General features: G+C 40.3%; 1 protein-coding gene across 3 annotated transcripts in view; it reads right to left on the reverse strand.

Annotated features, from left to right (window-relative positions):
• ctnna2 (catenin (cadherin-associated protein), alpha 2) overlaps positions 1-19,976 on the reverse strand; it is a 1,078,855-nt gene that overhangs the window by 296,040 nt on the left and 762,839 nt on the right. For all 3 annotated transcript variants that reach the window (XM_052033367.1, XM_052033351.1, XM_052033359.1), the window contains exons 11-12: positions 10,004-10,160; positions 4,511-4,711 (exon numbers count right to left, since the gene is read on the reverse strand). In XM_052033367.1, the coding sequence (XP_051889327.1) occupies positions 4,511-4,711; positions 10,004-10,160 (358 nt within the window). The remainder of the gene's footprint in view (positions 1-4,510; positions 4,712-10,003; positions 10,161-19,976) is intronic.

Consider the following 19,976-nt stretch of genomic DNA (forward strand, 5'->3'; position numbering starts at 1 on the left):
AGAGGACATTTAAGTGGCACCTATATTGCTGTGCATTTGGAGTCACATATAGTGAAGGACATATATGGTTAAAGAGGGTATTAGTGAACAAGATGGGTTTTTAATGACAACTTGGTCATAGTCATTGAAGACTAACACTTTTTCAGCCTTTTAAATTCCAGATTATTAACTGAATTTAAATTCCACAGCTGCCAATCTTGGGGTTTGAATTCAGATTACTGAATTACGAGGCTACTAGCTTAAAAACTAAACCATTGCATCACTACTGGCTATCAAAGAGAATCCATCAAAATGGGGATCACATTGCCTGGCTGGGACCTGCTCAGGGAACACCACTGGGAGTGGCCAACAATGGGCATAGCCTGGAAAAGTGTGATCTAATTCCTCAGCAATGCTCTAACAAGAGTCTTACGCAGGGTATGCATGTCTGGGAAATTGTGATATTGGTGGAAACTAGATTCAAACCAGGAGTGCTCAGAAATGGTTGCGATTGCATTCCATCACACTCAGGCAGTAAATGAGTTTCATTTATGGAGCATTTGAAAGCAATCGGTCAATGAATTTCTTGGCCAGAACATTTGATAGCACCACAGTAGACAGCAAAACACTTCATACTTTTGGATGTTGTGTTGTTTCCCATACAAGCCACTGAGAATACATTGAGAGCTGATTTTTCATTCCACTTTTCTTAGGGTCTTTGTAACATATTTGCGCAGACTTTACATATCCACAACTAATACACACCTGGGGATCACCTGCAGTAATGATGTTCAATGACTTTTAACCAAGTAATTCTTTGGATATGACTCTGCCAGGTGATATTCTATGCTAAATGTGCTATATTAAAGAAACTTGCTTTTGTGACTAGTATAGATAATGCACAGCAGGTCAATCAGCAGCAGAGTCTCCAAATTTCAGCTCAATAGAGCGAAGGGAGAGATTAAAATATTCAACCACCTGGCAGGCTATTTAGTTTCCAACCAGGCTGCCTGTCAGTCAGGATCACCTGTTACGGTTGAGGAGCTTCATCTACATTTAGTAAGCCAGTTTCAGAACTGCAGCTAGGAAGTAAAGTATTTCATTCTTGAAGGTCAATGTTGGAAAATAAAATGAGCTTCACTTTTCCTGTGAGCTGTTTGGGAACAATTATCAGATTCATCAGTTGCTCAACTTCATAGAATTTTTCTAAAACTTACAGACAGAAAGCAGCCATTGGCCCATGGAGTCTGCATTGGTCAAAAAGAGCTACCCAACCCTAATTACACCTTCCACCATTAAGTCCACAACACTGCAGGTCATGAGTCTTCAAGAAAACTTTCAAGTACTTTCTAAATGTGACGAGGGATTCTACCTCCACCATTCTTTCAGACAGTGAATTTCGGACCCTCAACCATCCTCCAGATGAAACATCTTTTTTTTCCTAATTTTCTCTTTAATTGCCATTTCTGTCAATTATCTTAAATTATTGTCCCATGGTTCTTGACCCTTCTGCTAAAAGAAATGGGCCTTGCTTATGTATTATAACAAAGAAGGAGGCCATTTGGTCCATTGGGTCTTTGCCTGCTCCCAAAAGAGGAATCCCTTTGGAATTATTCGCCCTCTCATTTCTCTGCAATCCTGCAATTTATTATCAATAAGACCATAAGATATGGGAGCACATTTAGCCTATTCGGCTTATCGAGTCTGCTTCGCCATTCAATAATGGCTGATGCTTTTTCCTCGACCCCATTTTTCCGCCTTCTCCTTGTAACCCTTAAACTCCTTACTAATCAAGAATCTCTCAATCCCTGCCTTAAATACACCCAATAACTTGGCTTCCCCTCCATGTCAACACCATGCTCTGGATGAAGAAATTCCTCCTCAGTTTTAAAGGATTACCCTTTTATTCTGAGACTGTGCCCTTGAATCCTGGACTCTCCTACTAATGGAAACATCCTATCCACGTCCATTCTATCCAGGTCTTTCAGTATCTGGTAGGTTTTAATGAAATTCCCCCTCATGCTTCTGAGCTCCATTGAGTACAGGCTCAGAGCCATCAAACACTCCTCATACATTAAGCCTTTCTTTCCTGGGATCGTGCTTGTGAACCTCCTCTGAACCTTCTCCAGCTCCAGCCCATCTTTCCTTTGATACGGGGCCCAAAATTACTCACAATATTCCAATTATCCATGACATGCCTACCAGTCCCTTTTGCCATTTATCTAGATAAGGGGTAATTTACAGTAGCAATTAACCTACTAGTGCATCTTTGGGATGTGGGAGGAAACAAGAGCACCTGGGATAAACCCACACAGTCAAGGGGAGAATGTGCAAACTGCACGCAGACAGCATCTGAGGTCAAGATTGAGTCTGGTCATTGGAGCTGTGAGGCAGCAGCACTAACTGCTGTATGATTGTGTTGCCCTATATCCTACTTAATCTAGGGCCCTCAATTATATCTCTCCACTCCTCTGTTCCATCCTAGCTCATCCAATATCTGCAATATTCAAGTCTTGGCAACATCTTCATATATCTTTTAAGATAAGATTTCTTTATTAGTCATATGTACATCGAAACACACAGTGAAATGCATCTTTTGCGTAGAGTGTTCTGGCAGCAGCCTGCAAGTGTCGCCAGGCTTCCGGCACCAACATAGCATTCCCACAACTTCCTAACCCATATGTCTTTGGAATGTGGGAGGAAACCGGAGCACCCGGAGGAAACCCACGCAGACACTGGGAGAACATACAAACCCCTTACAGACAGCGGCCAGAATTGCAGGGCACGCAGGTTTCCTGTAATGTGATGACTAGGAATGTACACAGTACTCAATACTGTACAGACTGATGCAGACCACCTTCAGGACAACACAGGCTTCAGAACAACCAAGATCAGTCTGCAAAGGGAGGGGGCGATAATGAACGTCAGTCAAACAGCAGTTATTTAGCCTTTACCGGTCATAACTGGAAAGTTTACAATATGTACTTGTGGGAAAGGAAAAAAAATCATCTGACATAGTTCTTTGTGTTCTGAGGCGAGGGCTGAGATGCATTTTCGGGATAGTCCAAAGGGACCTTCAATCTTTTAAATAAAAAACAAATATTGTGGATGCAGAATATCCAAAATAAATGTAGGTTATGCTGGACATCTGAAAGCAAAAACAGAAAATGCTAAAAGCATGCAGCGGATCAGGCAGCATCCTAACGAAAGGTTACTGATCTGAATGCATAACACTTTCTCTCCCCTCTTTCCCCAGATGCTGCTCAACGTGCTAAGTATTTCCAGCTTTTTTAAAATTTCATTCTGCAGTTTGCCTCATGGAAATTTATGTTCTGCCTCTCCATATGGATGCACATTCCTGTTTACCCAAGACCATAGAATTTAGGGATAGATCACAAAATGAGTATGTTGACACTCCTACTATCTCTCAGCACCTGCCTACCAGTCCTTAGTTTGGATTTCACAACTTTTCCTCATCCTACAAACTCCTTCAGCATGTAAAACTTTCTGAGCACCCTTATGTGCCTGACTACCTCTCTGTTTCCTCTCCATTTGGCCTGACTCAGTCCTGCCAACTGGATCTCTTTTCCTACAACTAACTGCTGTTTGTCTCATAGAAACTTATGTTGCTCCCCTCCATAAGGATGTGCTTCCTGCTTCCTTGTCCAGAAAATTTAGGTAAAGGTCAAAAAGAGTGTTGTTGCACGTAACTCTCCAGCTTACCAGTCCTCAGTTTGGATTTCACCCAGACAACTTGGCTCCAGAGAGCCATATATGTGCCCAATCAACTTCAGGTGCTTCATTCATAACCTTACATCCATCACAGGGTCAGAGTAGGAATCACACAATGTTCCATTCCATTCACAGTTCCGAGTAAATACAGGAGCCCATGCTTGTATTCTAGAGAGCACTCATGGGCTGATAAGTTGCTAGTAACATTCATGGCAGACAAATGTCAGGCAATGGGCATCTCTAACTGGAGACAGTTCAACCTAACTGTTATCTTCTTGGGAGTCACTATTAACAACAGTCTCAACTGGACCCACCACTTAAATACTGTGGCTATAACAGCAGGTGAGAGGCAGGGTATTCTTCTGCAGTATGTTCAGACAGAACCATTTTAACTGTATAGGCATTATTTCATGGGATGATCTAGAGAAAAGACAGTAGAATTCCAGTTCAGCCTTGCCCTTTGTGCATGACGATTGTAGTGGTACCTGCTCTTGTGCTGGCTTACAAACACCACAGTTGACTTGATACCTCACTAGTGTAATACATTTTACAATGCCTTGGCTATGCAAAAGGTGTTTCATAAACTAAGTCTTTCTGTTGGAAGGAACTATGGTCTCATCTCAACCAAAAAACAACTGAAGCATCAAGATCACTGAATGGTCATTAAAACTCACACTTATTTATTTCAATAAATAAGAAAAAGTAATATGATTTAAATATTGGCTTTGATTTTCTTATTAGGTCATCTGAAATGAATTAATATATGAGGAATAAGACAAATTTTGAGCAATAACCCTACCAGTTTCTGAGAGTAACTTGGTGGACTCCATTACTTTCTCAGTATACACTCCAGGTTCGTAGTTCTCCATTTCAGCGCTGATAATGTGGATAACTCTTGCTGCTCGCCCTCGAATGGCTCCAGCAGTTCTATCGAGTGTGTCCACGTCACCTTCCTGGAGAGCTATGACGCACTTGTTCACATCCTCCAGAATATGATTTTCTGGGAGAATTCAAAGGAAGAGATTGAAGAAAACATCTGGGTTTTAAGATTAGGCTGCCTTCAACATTCAAAAAATGCCATGACCATACACCACAATATGCAGTGCAATGGGTATAAGGTGCAGTGAGGTTGATGTGATTAAATGATTGACAATAATAAAACAGGGGTTACTATTCAACTCAACTGTTATAACTATGACTCTGAGCATACAACATCATCATTGATTCTTTACAAATATATCTTTTCCACACTAAACCATCCCAAGTGTGATTACAAATAAAGTCAGATATGGTGAAATTAGAACAAGTCAAAAGTTTGTTCCAAAGGAGCATTAAGGAGCATCTGCAAAGAGAGGGATATAGAGAGGCTGAGAGATGTTAGTAGAATTCAAAAGCTTGGGACTTGAGCAGATGAAAGGAAGGCAGCTGATGAAAGAGGGAAGGAAATCACCTCTGTGAGTAAGCAACCAAAACTCTAGGATCTTCTTTTTGTTGAGCTGGGTCATGTTTGACCAGGTCTGTGCCTTAAGGCTACCTCCCAAGCTATCCCCACAGCTACATCAACCTTTTGTAGCCATGTGGGTCCAAACACCCTTGAGGCCACACTGCTACAGTGGTCTCCTGTAGCAGTGTGGTCTGGAAGTGTCAGCTTAGTTTTGGGCTCTGGCTTAAAAGCAATTGAAATAGGTTTAAATAATTTAAGATTTTTTTAAATTTAACTTTCCTGAAAAACAGGTTTATCTCACATCAATCAATCAAAAACTTGGATCTTAATTAAAATTAAAAAAAAACTTTACTTAACTCTTCCATTCAAACCTGTGACCCCTTTCAATAGGGTGGTACTAAGTACATTAGCCATGACTGGTGAAAAGTTGAGGGGTTACACACAAAATGTATCAAGCCGTGAGCTCAGGACAAGCTGGAATTGCCTCTGGACCTGGTAATGTTTAGATGGAGAGTGAGAGGCCAGTGAGCAGGCACAGAAGTCAGGAGTGGGCTGACCTGCCCACTGTAGCTAGCTGGCAGTTCCTTATGTGACCTCCCACAAGCCATCAGCTCAATTCAGCTCATTAACTTAAACATAGAGAATTGTAACCTTTTATTTCTAAGCTTTCTATTCAAAAGGAATTTCAGACTGTTCCCATCTTATTATCCCTCTGGGTGATTCCAACAAATGTAGTAATACTTTGCTTTTAAAACACTTCCAGTTGACATGACACTGTTTCAGGTGGTATACTTGTAGCAGATAAATTACAGCACATTCCTCTTAGATGTCCTAAGTTATTGTTACCTGGAATGTACTGCCTGAAAGTGTAATGGATACAAATTGGATGTTAACTTCCAAAAGTCAACTGTGTGTCTACATGAACTGAGGAGTTGATTCAACATTGATGAAAGATTGGGGGAATTGACGCTATCACAGATTAGTAAACTATTCTGTTTGGGCAAGTAGAGACTGCACAACAAACCTTGACATTGATTCCAACGTCTCAAGAATGAACAAGAATGAAATAAGTGTAACTTCTTGTCAAATATTGGCATTGTGCCTGGCTGCAGATGAAGACAAATCTCAATGGATAGAGGTGAAAAACATTCCTCCTCCTTCTTCGCCTAATAATCTATAAATGGCTCCCTTAGTTACTAGGTTAAAAATGAGGATGGTTGGTACCAATAAGATTGTAATCAAAATAACAAATGCACTTGTTGTAGATCATTCTAATCTATCAAGGATAAACTGGGAAACCTATAAAGGGAAATCTTTAGTGGAAATCTGATCTTGACAAAATATTGAGTTGTTACTTGAATGACTTATCAGGGAACCCAAGTGGCTGGAGATATGCTTGGATGATATTATGAAACTTCTAATACACTGCTTAACTGGTGAGAGTCGGAGAATATTTTGATAATTATGGAAGGACATTATACAAATGAAGGGCTTGGGTTATAAATTTTTTTACATGAGCTTCCATGCATGGATGAGGTGCTGCATGGAAGCCCACAACAGTTTAATGCAAGGTCCAGGGCTCTGATATTCAACAGTGCATGACACTCAGCAAAAAAGCCCAGCATAAGAAAGCTCACGCAATAGCCTTTCCCCCACTAGCTTTCATCATTAAGAACAGAGTGTTTGGCAACTGATTGGTATTCAGGGGGTGAGGTGGGCAGTGGAGAGAGGTTTATGAAGGGGAGGGCTGTGTGATTGGAGACAATGATCAGACATGGACAGCGTGAACATCAGACGCAAGGGGCCATGGAGACATTGATGGGGAGAGTGGAGCAGGTCAACAATGTGCACTTCTGAGTAGCAACCTAGCTAGAGTTGGGCCTTTTAACTAATGTCAGTGCAAGAACCACTCTCTGATTGAGACTTGTTCATGGTGTGCCTCATAGGAAAGCTTGGATCAGACCTCCAGACGTGTGATATACATACATAAAGTTACCTAATCACAAGTATACTGGGGTGGTGGTGGAGTTCACCCAAAAATATAATGTTGTGCCAAGCAAATGATAATTAAACAGTAAACTCTTAACTTTTTTTTACCTCTGTGGTTTCATGCTGGTCAAAACCCACCTGTACATTATTCCTGGTGAATCAATGCCCCCGTCCCAAGAAATATATAATGATCTTCAGAGAAAGAGAATATAACAAACTCTTGCCATGCCCATATTCTTCAACAAAGCTTTCTCCCTCTCCTCTCCACCCACCTCACCATCATCTCAGGAGTCATCTCCACCATCTATCTCTCATCTCTCTCTGCTGGTGATCCAGAAGATCTTGTTGAGGAGCACAAACCCTAATATTTCATCTTCATCATTATATACTAAGGCAAGTTTAATAACTGTATTACACTATTACTTATTACACTTTACATAGATACTGCGCTCCTCTTTTTTGACTTCCACACTTAGGAAAATATGGTATCTGTGGTTTTCTAGATTTGTGGCCATTTCTGTAATATAATCCCCATGAAAGATAAGGTTTTACTGTATAACAGCACTCTTTACAAAGGGGCATAGAGATGATGCAGGGAAAAACAGATCAGTAAGTCCAACAATGATTGCTCTGGCAATGTGCAAGATATAATAAAATAGTGCTGAGGCTCAGTCTGATAAAAGGGAGTCAGCTTAAGAGGAAAGTTTTGTCAATAAACTTACTGGAATTATCAAACAGCCTTTGTTGACAACAGGAATTCTCTAGACATATTTAAATTTCAACACAGCTTTTAGTATTGCACCATACAATGGTTAGTCTGAAAAACATTAAATGGAAGGAACTTCTCTTAAATTGACTAAATCAGAGAAAGTTACATAAAGGAGCAATGCTGACTTCATAAGGGTTCATTGGTGGAGTGTTTCAGGATTAATACAATGGTCACTGACATTTACAATTGATTCTGAGCCAGGCCAGAAACAAATGGTGTTGGTAATTAGGATGTTAAACAATCCAGAAAAAGCAAACCAAATGCAGTGCATTATGTTGACAAGTTGGATAGGTTAGTGGCAAGTGAGTGGCAAATAAAAAGACTCGGAAACATAAAAACGTTCTTGTTAGGGATTACTCTGGAGTTACGAATGTATGGATAGCAGATATTAATTTAAATGAGAACACAAGAGACTGCAGAACCAGTCCACAGGAAATAAAACCTGCTCACAATTTAACTTCAACTGATACTTTAAGGTTATTGAAAACTGATCATTGGGTGTGGAATATTCTGATTCTGTACCATTGAAACTATGCAGAGGAAGACAACAGATAAATGTTCATGTTTATTGGTGGTCTTTGAAAACTTCAGGATGCAATCAGGGAAGCATTAAGTGGCCTCTTAAGTGGCCAACATTGTTGAAGGTGTATCCTTGCCAGTTAATGCACAGTTCAGAACAGGTCTGTTTTGTTACTTAATATTATGGCTGGTTGTATATTCATGGAGCCATCCCTCAACACAGAGACAAAAGAGGTATATTTTGGGTGTCTGGAGTTTGTGCTTAGAAGTTCTTGGACCAGCTACTTGTATTTGAATATTCAAAGAGATTCTGTGAGTTGGGTTGTGTTACTATTGTAAATATATAATTCTGCAAAGTTACCTGTCTATATTCAAAATGTTAAAGTTAAGTAGATGATTATAGCCATTGAAACTGTAGTTAATCGTTTATTGTTATCTTTGTGTTTAAAAAGTATAAAACATTGTGTCAAGAGACGAACTAGATTCTCTCCAGAAGATCTGCTGTGTGAATAAAGACTTTTATATCTCCCAATTACAGCTTCTGTGTGGTGGCTTAGTTTAGTCAGTCACAACTGTTCTCCGGATTATAGGATATATTAGCATAGCAGATCTGAGTATATTTGTGAATAGCTCACTGAAACTGTAGCAGCATAAAGAAAGCAGATCAGATGATGTGATTAATTGGGATCTGCAAATGGAAAGGGAGAGCCCAAAATCAGAAGAACTGAGAAATGGGCCAGATTTCGCAGAGTATCATCTGAACCCATATTTGTGACTCTGCTGTGACTCCAACCCATCTTATCATTCAAGGTTACTCAGATCCAAAGCATTTCCACCATTATGAGGGAATCAACCATTACCAACTAGGAGAATTGAGTAGTTCTCTAGTGCGATTGTTACAAATAAACCTCAAGAGGTGGCAACAAATGCCAAACAGCAACAAGTAGGCAGCTTTTTTCAAGTCTCAAAGCTGAAGAAGAGGCTTACATAGTTCGGTGTATAAGATTCAAATTGGAGTTCCCTGTTTCCTTTCAGATGTAGAAGTTGGAATGACTTGAACTGCTACCTGATCACTTTGCCAGTTATCACTGGGCAGTCCTCAGAAGCAGCAGCAGGAGGGAATGTGAGTTCAGGCAAAATGAGGTATATTAGAAAAGAAAGGTGAAGACTTCAGATTCTGAAAGAATGATTTTTGGAGCAGTTAGTAATATGACAACTCCATGATGAGTGATACAAGAGACTGTAGATGCTGGAACCTGGAGCAACAAGCTGCTGGAGGAACTCAATGGGTCTAGCAGCATTTGTGGGGGGGAAAGGAATCGTGAGCTCCATAAGGAGTCTTTGGTACATGCTCTAATATTTCCTTAAGTAACTCTTTGTCAAATTTTGTTGGATAATCGCTCCTGTGAAGGGCCATGGGATATTTTATTCAGTGAAAAGTACTACAAAAATGCAAGTTTAATCCTAATTTCAAGACAGTAGGCTTCATGTCTAATGTCAGACCAAAAATAGATAGTTTAATGATGTTAGGTATTGCATTAGTTCTCATGGCTCATTGCCTTTTACTATACCTGAGACAGCCAGGAAGTCATCAACAGAAGTGATATCATCAACAGCCTCAGTCAGGACTCGTACTTGCTTCTCCCATTGGTCTTTGAAGACATCCATGTTATCTTGAGCAACTTTACTCTGAGGCCTAGCAGCCAGGGTTAGCGCTGCATTAATTACCTAAAAGAAAAAGTGCATTCAGTCATTAGTCAGGATAAATCATAGAACCATAAAAATCTCCAGCCATTTGGCACACTAAGCCCCAAAGAAAAAAGCTAACAGGGCAAGTTCCAACTTTTCTCTTTCTTAAGACTCCTAACTGCCGGGCACGTGGCCCAAGGGAATACTCCCCCAGTCTTTAATCATAGCCAAAGAAACACACTCTGTGACAACAGGAAATGCATCACACATGTATAACACAGCACCTTGCACTGCTTCATGATGAACAATCCTGATCGTTAAGCAGCACATGAGAAATTATTCCTGGCTATTTTGTTCTCTTGTAGATTGGTTTATCTCTAAGTTTAAGTTGTTTCATTTTCTGCTGTATTTATCATTCAGCATTTGTACATTAGCTAATATGCAAATAAATCGAAGCAAGTAATTTTAGCTGCACATATTGGTTCTTCTAAAAGGAAAAGGAAGAACAAGTTGGACATTCTACCTTATCTCAAGTGATCAATAAACTCTGATTAACTGGGCATGACAACCATTACACGGAATGAATGAAGGTGCAGGCTTCAGCTCTATAGTGCTATGCTGCAGGTTTAGCACTGCTGTAACCAACTCCAGAGCAAAAATTATGTAACAACATTCAGAGGACAGTGTAAATGCGCACTCAAGCTACTCATAGCACTGTCTTTTCATTGAGAAGATGGTACCAAAGTGACAAGAGAATATCTAAATGAATGTTGTGGTATTCAATAAGCAATACCTTTTTTTGCTGGTATGTTTTTGGGAGTGACATTTATGCCACTAAATCTGTCTTAAATAGAGGGAATTAATCTATTTATTGAATCATTTATGTGTTACTTTTGATATTTCAGTTTTTGGTGACTGGTAAGTGCAGAAATTGCACATTGATGGGGAAAGAGGACACAATGAAAAGTCCTGTTCTGTGCATGCCATCAACGGTTTGCTGTTATGTGTGAATAATAGTTCCATTAATGTGTAGATAGTGGGTGGTAATCCATAGAGTTGCTCCTTCCCAGATATTTTCACTTCTGGTTTTCTTCCTACCACCCAAAAGCAATGTGTTCCACTGGACTTTAATATTATTCATGGAGACAACCTCCAACCAATCTGAAGGAAATCCTTACGGAAGTTTTTCAATTGTTGAGGCCATTGCTGCTGCTCAACCTTGTCCTCACCCAGAAGCTACATGCAAGCATACACCTCCAGCTGGGGACTACCCACCAGGAAACAAGAGCAGGAGCAGGGCTAATCCTGGCACACAAGAACCAACTGTCGCTCAGGCGAAGATCAGCGAACTACGCACAATCCTGGGATTCTGCTGGTTACCGTTTCTCACATACCCACAGGCCCAGAAGAGTTCTCTCTGGCCTTGGTTTTCCCCAAACCACCTTTTGAAAAATTGATTGTGAGAAAGAAAGTGAAATCTTGTCCTTCATTCCTGTTGATTATAGAGGGGAATTCTCCCATGACTTGACTACATCGCTCATGTAATATCTGAGTCACTCAGGAATCATTGCTGCTCTTCACTCTCATCTATGATCTCAAGGCTGTGCGGTCATATTCCTATTTCCTTATGACCACAGAAGGTGGGTATTTGGCCCATCAGTCTATGCTGGTTTTCGGAGCAATCCCATCAATCATTTTCCTGTAACCTTTGCTTTCACGAATGCCATAACACTCTCCCTGATTCTCTGATGACCCACCGATGCTAGGGGTAACTTACAGAGGCCAATTGACCACACAACCCACAAATCTTTGGGATATGGGAGGGTACTGGAGCTCCCAGGGGAAACCCACGTGGTCACAGCAAGAACGTGCAAACTCCACGCAGACAGCACAAGAGGTCAGAATTCAACCCAAGTCACTTGGAACTCTGAGGCAGCGGCAGTACTTGTAGTGTCACCATGCCTTGGAGCATGTTTATGGATGAAAATGAGTATTTTAAATTTGGTACTGAGGTCCAAGGGATAAATGAGTTAGAGGCAGAGCGAGGAGTTGGGAGGGCTATATACAAGGTGTGGTGAGAGTAGCTGGATGTTTATGGCGGGCAAGTGTGGGAGGCTCCCTATAAGCTGAAGCCCAAGATTAAGCTGAGGAAGATTATTCTGAAGGTGGCACTGATATGGATAGAATGGAGCAGGAGTCGGGAAAGGACACAGGTGATCTGAAGCTCTATCCGATTCCAATGGGACTAAGGCTGTAAACAGATGGACTGAGCGTAGTTAGAGAGAAAGAGATAGTGTGAGGAGCAAGGTCATGGAGTTTTACCTCACACTCCAGCTCACCTGCAAGCTGACATCTGAAAGCTAAGTTGCAGGATAGAGTTGGTTACTCTTTGAGAATGCTAATGGAGAGCTGAGTTTCAATCCCAGTGTTGTCGGAACTCACCCAGGCCGATGAATATTGGAACCAAGACAGTAAAGTATAAGAAGGAAAAAAAATGGAGACCAGCATGGAACCCAATCCTACATGTCTACCAACAAAGGGTGGGAAGAAGGAACAGATGATTTTTTGCAATGCCACAATAACTATTTAAACTGACAGCATAGTTCCAACCTTCCTGCAGTAGATTTCCTCTCAAACAACAAGCCTGCACCTGCCTTCCTCTTGCCTCATCCCTCAGCATCTTAACAAGACGCTCAGATTTGTCCAAGTGCCTCGCATTTCCAGAACGCTGGCAGTATTGGAAGACCAAGTGACTGCAGCTCCAGATCAGCCTGAGCCCGGCATGGCTCAGATCTATTAATCCCCCGTTGCCATTCCAAGTGTTTTCAGAGGAAAGAGAGTCCGGCAGACAAGGAAATCTGCAGTTTTGAGCTCTGGGGAGATTAAAGAACATGCCAAGCTACTAGGACAACCTTTCTGAGAACAGCAGCAGGATTTACTAGCACTGAGCTTGCAACATGCCCTCTGGAAATGTAATTGTATAGGAGATACAGAAAGTCGTAGTGTCTTTACTGATGACCAGAGATAAAGGTCAATCCAGAAACCATCAAGAAGTCTTGCACAAAAAATTCTCCCTGATAACCTATTATTTTTAAGCATTTTGATGTTGTGGTCTCTACTTCTGAGAGAAAAGGCCCCAGGAAATGTAAATATATCTGTAATAGCAAATAAAAGAGCAGCATTTTATTCTCTCTAGCAAGCAGTTTTCCTCAGCTTCAGAAAACCTATTTACTACTATAAATAATAGTAATTTGCAAAATTCCATTTTAAAAGCTTATTTATATAAACAGAAAATTTAGAAGATATTTTCCACTTTGTTTTCAAAGCTTTTGTAAAGTTGCTTAGGTATTGAGCAAGCAACCTGTTCTGTTGTCCAAAGTCCAATGGAAAGAGTGGCCCCATCTTTGACATCAGGTCTGTGTGAGAAAACTATCACGTTCAATTCTTCACTGAGTTGATATCATAAGGAAAGTGAATACTATACATGTCAAACCCTCCAGCCACAAAAACCCTCTAAGAATAAACACAGAAAATGCTGGAAATAGTCAGTAAGCCAGGCAGCATCTATGGACCAAGAAACAAGTGTTGATGTTTAAGGCTGTTGGCTTTTCATCAGACCTGGGAAAAATTAGCAATCAAGCATGTTTCGAGTTATAGAGAAGGGAAAGAGATGGAGAGAACCAAGGGAATGTGTCTGATAGGAGAGAGACCAAGAGAAAGTATAATGCTCAAAAGAAGGTAAAGAAGGCTTATTAATTGCAAATGAACCATCTGAAGGAGACACAAGTGGAAAGAGATGAACAAGGACAGAGGAAAGAGCGAGGAAAAATAATGTTCTCACTGTGAAAGGCAGCACACTGTAGTGGCTAAAAATCTGAAATAAAAGAGAATTGTAAACTAGTTTTGAATACTTGATATGACTGGAAAAACAGGAACATTTTTATCAGACTGTATTGAGAGTGGATTATTTAAAGGTAAAAGAAATATCTATTCTAACATCCTGCTACAGTTTGCCATCCACAATCTCCTTTGTAAAATTATTATGGATAAAAGATCAATCCATTTCAATTCGGAATACCTTCTAAGCATGGGTAAAAGCAGGGAGAAAAAAGGTTATCTTTATATTTTGTGACACTCTATAAAATTCACACTGGCTTAACAATGCTACAAAATTATTTTTAAGTCAAACATTGGCTCAAATTGGACTATGATGCTTTAGTTATCACGCAGCCCATCAAAATTCCATGAAACAGTTGTCTGTCAATTAGTCAATAGCCTAAAGAGGCTTCAGGAGTAACTTTGATTAATAAAAGAAACTTGCACACATGAATGAATGGACATAATGGTAAGATAAGATTTCTAACTAGTCACATGTACATCAAAACGCACAGTGAAATGCACCTTTGCGTAGAATGTTCTGGGGTTCTAACCGCTATGCTGACGTGCCACCCTAAAGGAACTATGAAGTGTTGTATCTAGTTTTCAGATGTAAGGTTGGTGCTTAGCTCACTAATGCTACATAGGGCAGGCACGGTAGTGTAGTGGTTAGCGTAATGCTTTACAGCGCCAGCGACCCAGGTTCAATTCCGGCCACTGTCTGTAAGGAGTTTGTACGTTCTTCCCATGTCAGCGCGGGTTTCCTCCGGGTGCTCTGGTTTCCGCCCACATTCCAAAGACATACAGGTTAGGAAGTTGTGGGCATGCTATGTTGGCGCCGGAAGCATGGCGACACTTGCGGGCTGCCCCCAGAACACTCTACGCAAAAGATGCATTTCACTGTGTATTTCGATGTACATGTGACTAATAAAGATATTTTATCTTAGTAGTCGTTAGTAGCATTGTAATTATAACAGTGGGCTGGTTTTAGTCATTTGTTCATAGGAAACAGTGTCACTGCCTGGGTCAAGGATTTAGTAATCCAAAGAAATGGACTATCAAGTCACTCAGTTCAATTCAAATTGTCCTGAACTAAGTGACTTAGTAGTCCATTTCATTGAACAACTGAAAGTTAACCATGTTGCTTTGATTCTGAAGACACATGTAGATCAGACCGGATAATGCAATTTAATTAAATAAATAAATAATATGCAATTAAAAGTAGTAGTGGCCACTAAAATACTAGATAGTTGTGCAAATCTGTCTGAAGCATTAATGTCCTTCAGGAAGGGAAATCTGCTATCCTTACCTGGTCTTGCCTTTCTGAGGATCAGAGATTGACTGTCAAACATCTACTGAAAAGGCCAGCAAACTACTTAATTCAATGGGCAATTAGAGATTGGAAATAAATGACAGCCTTGCCAATGTTGTCCACAATGAAGCAAATAAATAAGATGGTCTATGGATCACTGCTAGGATAAAACTGAAGCCTTCGCGTGGGCAGGCTGACTGTGGAGGAATGAGCTGTGGTGGCTACTTGTTCACAATATACTTATAAGGCCCAAAAAACAATTTTAGTCAGGACACCACTGAAAATGGGACCTGGTGCTTTTTGGCTCCATCATCGACTTATGTACGGTGCACTTCCACATGTGCAGTCAGAACATGTTTGCACATGCTATGTAAGTTTCTGAGAAATAAAAAAAAAACTGATATCAGGTCTATATGAAGGATGGAATGGAAATTAACCAAATATGGTTCACTGAGGCAGGAAACAAGACTAGAAATACTGTATAAGCACAGAAACTGGGAGTACTTTATAAATTACAGAATCAGAATTACATCACCCCATTCAGTTTGCAATGATTTGTGTGAACAGCAGCTCAAGTGAGCTTTTGCATTGCAATGAACTTAGATATGCAAGAGAACGTCATTGTGGGTGATACATTTGTTACATAAGTGGAAGCCAATCTTCTTTAATGGTGGAGCAATCATAAGAGAAAGTATTTTGAAATCAAACTAAACCGAATGTGACTGGAATGAAAAAAAGCATCTTTAAGAAGACTAAAATTGTAAACAGCGTGTGATTTCTTCAATGTAATTACACAGTTTATTATAATTAGGTGGTCGCTATCAACTGGTTGTTCGGAGTATTGCATATGGTGAGTATCTAATGGATGTGAGCAGTTCAAATAAACCACAAAATAAAATCAGATTTAAGTGGTTTAATTGCATAGAAACACAAAAGTGTGAAAAGCCTGAAATAAATTACCAAATATTGCCCTTTTTTTCAAAATTACATTCAGAGTTTACCACTGTTTCTCCATTCACTGATTTCTTTTCAAGATCAAAATAGACTTTAAATTCTCCTAATATTACAACAGTGCTGCTTGTATAGTTGATTTGGAAGTTAGTTTGCTTTCCAGGATTTGCCCTTGGAAGATTATCATTTTAATTACTGTTTGCATACCCACTCCAGATCATTTGCAACACTACAACAACTGCAATAGTGTCTATGATATAAAAATTCCCATAACAACATAATTAGGAATAAATGACACTGACCAAAATAAAGAGAGGGATAATTTTTAACTATTTGGTCTACAGTTTTCATGAGTGCAAGGGAGGAGATTGCTGGGGCTCTGACAGAGATTTTTGAACCTTTGTTAGCCTCAGAAGACTGGAAGATAACAAATATTGTCTCCTCATTCAAAAAGGGCAGTAGGGATAAGCCTGGAAAGTACCAGCCGGTGAGCCTCACATTAGTGGTAGGGAAGTTGTTGAAGAATATTCTGAAGGACAGGATGTGTTCACTTGGAAAGACAGGGATTGATTAGGAGGAGTCAGTATGGTTTTGTGCAGTGGAGGTCATGTCTCACAAATCTGACTGAATTTTTTTAAGAGGTGACTCAGAAAATTGATGAAGGCAGGGTAGTAGGCAAGGTTTGCAATGGACTTTAATAAGGCCTTTGACAAGGTCCCGCATGGTAGGCTGGTCCAGAAAGTTAAGGCACAAGAGATCTGAGAGTATGGGAAGGAAAAATGGCAGATCAACATCATTTTATTGAATGGCCAAGCTTGCTTGAGGGCCCAAGTGACTGACTCCTACTCTATTTTTTATGTTCTTAATGAAAGTTGGTTGCACATGATGATGAGATCAAGGATCGATCTCACTATCCTATCTGTAGTAATTTATAGACCACAACCCAATGTTCTAATAAAACTTGGAATTTTATGACCTATGGAGAAAACTATTACACATTATAAACTAAGCCAAAGTGGTATATTGAAAGCTTACTAAACCATATGCCTGTGGAAGGACTTTCAGTACAATTAGGAAAGCTGAACTTCAATTCTATAGGCCAAGGGAAACTCACAGATACAAATGGAGTTGGCAAAACAAGTACCAAGATGGTGAAGCAACAATCTGTTGGAAGAACTCAAAGGGTTGAGCAGCATCTGTGAGAGGAAACCCTGCATCAGGACCCGAAACATCAACAATTCCTTTCCTCTCATAGGTGCTGCTTGTTTGTTACTCCAGATCCCAACATCTATAGTCTCGTGTCACCAAGGTCGTGAAAATCTTCAAGACAAGGAACGGACATAGTAGATAGGTGAAGAATCTAATTCTAACACATTGCTTTTAACCACTTCTGTGTTATTGATGCAAGTGTCCTGTTTTTGGATAAAATATACATTCAGGATTTGGCTGACACTGATTAGCTCCTACTGTGGCATGATGCCAAGCTTATGAAGGAGTCAGCTGAAAGAAAGACAGCACTTTACAAAGAGGCAACATGCTGTGTTTTACTGATGGATGAGACTGCTGTCGAAATGAAACACAGATTCTAAATTCATGGATGAGGCTGCTGTTGCAGTCAAAATCCTGAGAAATAACTGAAGCTGCACAAAGGTGAATAAGCAAGCATTCGATAGCCTCAAAACACTTCAGCTGGACTGCTTTGTACTCCTCTCTTATAGCACCGCAGGTGCTTTTGTATCATATATCAAAGGTTTCGATCGCAGCTGGATTGTGATCAATGCGTGGTTAGTCTGTCATGATTTGCCACATTTAGATCGTGACAGTGCTTATATCAGATCATCAGGATTTGTAAAGATGAAACGGCCAATTTGTTAATCTTTGTTCCATAATCCATTCTCTGTGAGAATAAATCCAGTCTTGTAATTTCATTTGCTGTAATGACTTAACTCAGCTGGGGTGAGAGCTGATAGCTTGGATTTGCATGTAGTTAGTAAAGAATGAGGGTCTCTGTGCAATTGGACAGTTTTACTAGATATTCACTTTAGCAAAACTTGAAGAAAGTCCAGTGGACTGGAGATGGAGATCCTTGTGCAGGAAAACTGGCTGCAGGGTGCCTTGTGATAGGTGTGTGGCCTTGGGCATCATAATTTATAAGAACAAAAGAAAAAGATGCAGGATTAGGCCATATAGCCTCCTGTTCATGCTCCACCATTCAATAAGATCTTGAATGATCTTTTAAAGCAGCGTCACATTTCTGTATTAAACCCATATCCATCGATAATAAACAAAAATTTATTGATCTCTGTCTTCATGTACTCAGCAACTGAGCCTCCACAGTCTGCTTGGGTAAAGAATTCCAAAGATTCACTATATCTGGGTGAAGAAATTCCATTCCATTTCTGTCCTGAGTGGCTGACCCTTTATTTTAAGACTATGACCCTTGGTACCCTAGACCTTTGGTCTAGACACCTAGACAGGAGAAACATCATCCCTGCATCCACCCTGTCAAGCCCGTTCTTTTCCCTGTCTATACATTTGCTTTGAAGCCATAAAATCTTCCCATCCTGATGACAGGTCATTAACCTGAAACTTTAACTTCAGTTATCTGGCCTGTTGTGGACTTTGGGCATTTTCTGATCCTGAGATGTGCTTTCAGAACAAATGTTCACTGGAATAATAGGGATCATCCTGCATGGATTCATACAGCATGGAAACAGACCCTTCAGCCCAAATGGTTCATGCCAACCAAGATACCCCATTCAAGCTAATTCCATTTGCCAACCTTTGGCCCATAACCATCTAAACCTTTCCAATTCATGTACCTGTCTAACTGTCTTTTAAAAGTTGTTAATATACCTCCCACAACCTCTTCCTCTGGCAGCTTATTCCACATACATACAACCCTTTGTGTAAAAAAATGCCCCTTAAGTTCCTCTTAAATCTTTCCCCTCTCACCTTAAACCTATGCCCTCTAGTTCCTGATACCCTAACTCTGGGAAAAAGGCTGAGTGCATTCATCCTATCTATGCCCCGCATGATTTTATACAGCTCTATAAGGTCACCCCTCAATCTTCTATGCTCCAATAAATAAAGTCCTAGCCTGTCCAGCCTCTTTTTATAACTCAGTCCCTCAAGCCCTGGAAGAATCCTTGTAAATCTTTTCTGCGCTATTTCCTATAGCGGGGGAACCAAAACTGAACACAGTACTCCAATTGCAGTCTCACCAGCATGCTGTACAACTGCACCATGATCTCGAAACTTTTATACTCAGTGCCCTGACTTATGAAGGCCAGCGTGCCAAAAGCCTTCTTCACCACCCTGTCTACTTGTGACTCCACTTTCAGTGAACCATATATTTGTACTCCAAGGTCCCTCTGTTCTACAACACTCCCTAGGGCCCTGACGTTCACTGTGGAAGTCCTACCTGAATTTGAGTTTTGAAAACGCAACGCTTCACAATTATCCAAATTAAACTCCATTCGCTACTCCTCAGCCCACTTACTCAGCTGATCGAGATCCCCCTGTAATTTTTGATAACCTTCTTCATTGTCCAGTATACCACCTATTTTAGTGTCATCTGCAAACCTACTAACCACGCCTCGTACATTTTTATCCAAATCATTGATATAGATGACACCCTTTCTACCATCAAGCCAATTGTGTATCCAATTAACCGGCTCTCCCTGGATTCCATGTGTTCTAACCCTCCAGAGCAG

Source organism: Pristis pectinata, chromosome 2 (assembly GCF_009764475.1).
Source record: "Pristis pectinata isolate sPriPec2 chromosome 2, sPriPec2.1.pri, whole genome shotgun sequence".
Taxonomy (NCBI): Eukaryota; Metazoa; Chordata; class Chondrichthyes; order Rhinopristiformes; family Pristidae; genus Pristis; species Pristis pectinata.